This window comes from Phoenix dactylifera, unplaced genomic scaffold, assembly GCF_009389715.1.
Source record: "Phoenix dactylifera cultivar Barhee BC4 unplaced genomic scaffold, palm_55x_up_171113_PBpolish2nd_filt_p 001084F, whole genome shotgun sequence".
In the NCBI taxonomy this organism is placed as follows: Eukaryota; Viridiplantae; Streptophyta; class Magnoliopsida; order Arecales; family Arecaceae; genus Phoenix; species Phoenix dactylifera.
In genome coordinates, this window is record NW_024068431.1 from 128058 (window position 1) to 132829 (window position 4772).

Consider the following 4772-nt stretch of genomic DNA (forward strand, 5'->3'; position numbering starts at 1 on the left):
CCTAGTTCAAGAGAAACCACCCGTTTTAAGCGTCGGTCCAAGTTCGCCAACGCTACTAAGCGTCGGTTACCTCGTAAACGAACGACGCTTAAAAGCGTCGGCATAGATCCACGACGCTTTCTCGACGCGTCGGCCTAAATCGAGCCCACGCCCACCTGCCCGACGTCTTACCCACGCTTTGCGGAGCGTTGGAGGATCTACCGACGCTTTTACAAAAAAAAGCGCCGGAAGATATCCTTTCTTTTGTAGTGTTAATAAACAAATGTAGACCGATTGATTCATTTATAATCGAAATAGATTTACATCAAATCTAAATTTATTTAAAATATATTGTCCTCGGATCATAAATTCCCATCTTTAGTCAACTTTCTGATTTTTTTTTTTTTAAATCTACAGGCTTCTCGAAGAACTAGCATGGGAAGAACATTAATTGTTTAACCGTTTTCTACCAAAGAAAATAAAAAATTGCTTGACCCTTTCTAATTTTCTGTGTCCCTTGATACGTTCAAACCAGTAACTCTGATCCGTAGGGGAAGCCATGCATTTATGAGCCTTTGCTTTTGGTATTTGAATGATTCGTCTTGACGCCATCATATTATAATCTGACCGCGTGGCATTAATTATTATAAACTTAGTGGAGTCACACTAAAAAATAATAAATAATTTTTTTTAGAACAAAAACGTGGAAACAGCTTAAGGGAGGGATTTGCGGCAGCCTCCAATACTAATGGGTTGCTGTTACGTATTAGCATCATAAATCAGCCCTACATGGACCCGGTCCGGTCTAAGCATCATGCCTAGATTATCCGCGTCGTCTGACTCAGTTCTTTCTGGCATTTCTTGGACTATTTCCTTCGCCTGTTTACCATATTCTTGGATCAACTGATTTCAACTGTCACCTTTTCCTCTCCTTTCTTGCCTATAAATACTTCGAGAAATGGGTTCTTCATCATATGATAACTGAAGCTATTGAGCATTCCTTAGTTCCCCATCCTGAATTGCACAAACCAAACTTTGTTTTAAGTCCTGAATTCACTAGGCCTCGGTATTACAACTAGCCAAAGCCTCATGGGTTCCCACAGCTTGAGCCTTTCAACTGTCAGCAATGGCACCGCCACGCCAAGGTCTCCTCCTTCCCTTGGAAGGATGGTTACAGTGCTAAGCATAGATGGTGGGGGAGTGAGAGGCATCATCCCTGGAACTATCCTTGCCTTCCTCGAATCCAAGCTTCAGGTAGGACAATCCTATTCCATTCATTAGATAAAAAAATTCTGTAGCTATAGTTGCAATGTTCTTCCTCGGAAAGCAACAATAACATGCGTTTGGCTGCAGGAGCTTGATGGAGAGGATGTGAGAATTGCAGATTACTTTGATGTTGTTGCTGGAACAAGCACTGGTGGGTTGGTGACCGCCATGCTCGCTGCTCCAGATGAGAATAATCGTCCTCTCTTCGCAGCGAAGGAAATCAATGACTTCTACCTTGAAAATTGTCCAAAGATTTTTCCTAAGAATGGGTAAGGATGGGGAGACACAGTCCAAACTCTTTAAACATACTGAATTTAGAGATGTAGAGAAGTGGTTCTAGTCATACTTAAGCATAGAGCCACAACAAAAAAAGAGATCAGTTTTGATTTGCCCCTGAAACTCCAGACTGAGATACATACACATGTTTATAGGTCAAAAACTAAAGAGCGAGGCAATTAAGGACTTGAATGAAAATTTGTATGATTTCTCTATGACAAGAATTTATAGATGCCTTCTTATGTTAGCTTCATGATGCATCTCCATGCAGCAATGGAATTTTGGGATCAGTGAAGAGCTTATTGGGTAGCATCACGGGACCAAAGTACGATGGCAAGTATCTACACTCCAAAGTCAAGCAATTGCTTGGTGGGATTAGGCTCCATCAGACTTTAACAAATATAGTTATTCCCACTTTTGACATCAAGCTTCTCCAGCCTACCATCTTCTCCACCTTTGAGGTACTATTTTTCCCCCTCCTGAAAAAACTATTTAAATTTGGCATGAACTCTCTTTCTTCCTCTTGATACAAAGCTTAAAGTTAATTTTACCTTTCTCCCCTTTTCTACAGACTAAGAAGGAAGTTTCAAAGGATGCTCTTCTGTCAGATATATGCATAAGTACTTCTGCGGCCCCGACATATCTTCCTGCACACTATTTTCAAACCAAAGACTTCAACGGGAAGTCCCGAAGCTTTAATCTCATTGATGGAGGGATTGCTGCAAATAATCCAGTAAGTCATCTCATGCACGAACACCATTTCAATTCTTAATTTCTGCAGAAGAAAAACTAATGCTTCGATTATAATCATCTTAAATGACTGGGAACAGACATTATTGGCCTTGAATGAAGTTACGAAAGAAAGTTTCAAACAAAATGATGACTTCTTTCCAATTAAGCCAGCCGACTATGGAAAATTTCTGGTTCTCTCTTTGGGGACTGGATCAGCCAAGCAAGAAGAGAAATTTAACGCATCCATGGCGTCCAAGTGGGGTGTGCTTGGATGGCTATACAACAGTGGCATGACACCATTGATTGATAGTTTTAGTCAAGCTAGTTCTGATATGGTGGACATCCATGCCTCCGTCATATTCCAAGCATTGCATTGTGAGAGCAACTACCTTCGGATACAGGTAAATAACAACATTCAAGCAACTAAAAGGAATATATTAAAGGAATTTCATTTTAAGTGTCTTATTGATCTGATGGATGCGATTGAACTATTTGGTCGGTTTGTAGGATGATACTTTGATGGGCGACACGGCATCTGTAGACGTATCTTCCAAGGAGAATTTGTTGAAGCTTGTTCAAATTGGCAAAGAACTGCTAAAGAAACCAGTATCGAGGGTGAACTTAGAATCTGGCATGTATGAAGCAGTACAAATGGCAGGGACAAATGAAGAAGAACTCATCCGTTTCGCCAAGATGCTTTCTAGTGAAAGACAACTCAGGCTTGGGAAGATGCATTTGAATTGACAATATCGGCAGGGTGCCAAACAAGGGATCGTGAATTAATTCTCTGCAGCTATGCAATACAACTATTCTTTTATTCTTTATTTTCTGGTACAAAATGTTTTTTGTTCTTTTATTATGAGCAGTGGCATTTCTAAAAATAGTGATCTTTAAATAACATATTTGGGCTAAAAGACTGGGATATAATCTGTTTTATTTGTTATATATATATATATATATGTGTGTGTGTGTGTGTGTGTACATGTGTGATTTCTTTATTTTAATAAAAGAACTGTATCTAATTGCTTATCCAAATGAAGAGAGATCGTATACTTGCATCTATTGCTCAAGAAGACCTTTCCTTAAGTCGATGAGTTAATGATAAGTGAAACTTCTACTGAGATAAAAGAAAAAAAATTGGAACTTCAGTTTCCAACTTGAGGTGTTGATTGCAGGAGATACCGTATAGGTATGGAAGCCTGAAAGTTTTGATGAGGTTTTGGATCGAATTCCTTAGGTTAGAGATTGGATTCAAAACCGGAAGCTGTAAGGCTTCGCCGTTTGAGAACACCGGAGGTTTGGGGGGTGGGCCCCCCGGCCTTTCGTCTAGTTAAATTACCTCCTATTCCCCCTGAGGGGGGCGGATTTCAATGTATACTCCCTTGTAGGAGTTTAATTCCATATCACCTTATCTTCCATTCCTGCTTTGGAAATATGGCTTCTCTGAGAAATGGATCAAGTGGACTCGGAGATGCGTAGAAGACACTCACTTGCAATTCCGTAGCTCTACCCCTCACTCTCGTAAGCTGTACATACGTCACCCTCCATTGTCTTAGCGAGGATTTCAAGGTACTCCCACGTGAGACTGGTAAGCATTACTCATTTGAAAATTTTCCATGGTGATCTAATATCTTTTCAAGAGGTCAGATTTATCCTGATGGGAGCAAGAGTAACAATACAGTCTATAATGCTACATCAGCAGGTATAGTAAGCAAAATAGTACGTAAAGAATAAGGAGGATATGAAATATCCATAGTTGATGTATCGGATGGACATCAAGTGATTAATATTATACCTCCAGGACCAGAACTTCTTGTTTCAGAGGATGAATCCATCAAGCTTGATCAACCTCTCTTTTTCTCAATCTTGAAAAAACCCTCTTTTCAAAATCTTTTGACGTTACCCCCTGCCTTGCTCTCCCCCTCGAGGGGATATCCGGTCCTCAACTGGACCTTTCACCTTGGAATTTGACGTTACCCCCCTGCTTCGCGACTCTTAATAATCTCATACTGACAAATAAGGGGTAAGAACCCGCATTTACAAACAAATTCATACGGCGAGATAACGACTACAAGGTCGATGAAAAAAATCCCTTACTGCCCTTTCACTACCATTTTTATTAGAACTTATCTAAAGAAATGGAGAATCTTTCCGCTTCGGATGATGCCTCAGTAGCGCGCTTTCACCACTGCAAATTGTTCTATTCTTGCAGCTCATGGATAGCTTTCAAAGCTGGCTTACAACAGAGCATTTTGGTATACCCGGATGAAATGAAACATTTGATTCATGTAACAGGAGAAAGATTTCACATTCCTTAGCTGTAAAGATATTTGGCCATGAAAAAGCGATTAAGTGGAACAAACAGGATTGGCCGGGTGGTAGAGTCATGGAAACACTTGTTTATTCCATATTTTGGACCTTAGCTCCAATGCTATTCGTACAGTAGTTGACCAGGGTATGCAACGGGCATAAGTTATGATAAAAGGCCCTGGTCTCGGAAGAGATGCAGCATGACGAGC

At 40.4% G+C, this 4772-nt stretch overlaps 1 protein-coding gene across 1 annotated transcript; it reads left to right on the top strand.

Moving 5' to 3' along the window:
- The first annotated feature begins 822 nt into the window (after nt 1-822).
- On the top strand, nt 823-3086 carry LOC103696883 (patatin-like protein 2). Its single transcript, XM_008778606.4, has 6 exons — nt 823-1233; nt 1333-1514; nt 1793-1982; nt 2093-2254; nt 2352-2654; nt 2761-3086. The coding sequence occupies exons 1-6, from the start codon at nt 1069-1071 to the stop codon at nt 2995-2997; spliced, it is 1239 nt and encodes a 412-aa protein (XP_008776828.3). The 5' UTR covers nt 823-1068; the 3' UTR covers nt 2998-3086.
- Nucleotides 3087-4772: the final 1686 nt, after the last annotated feature.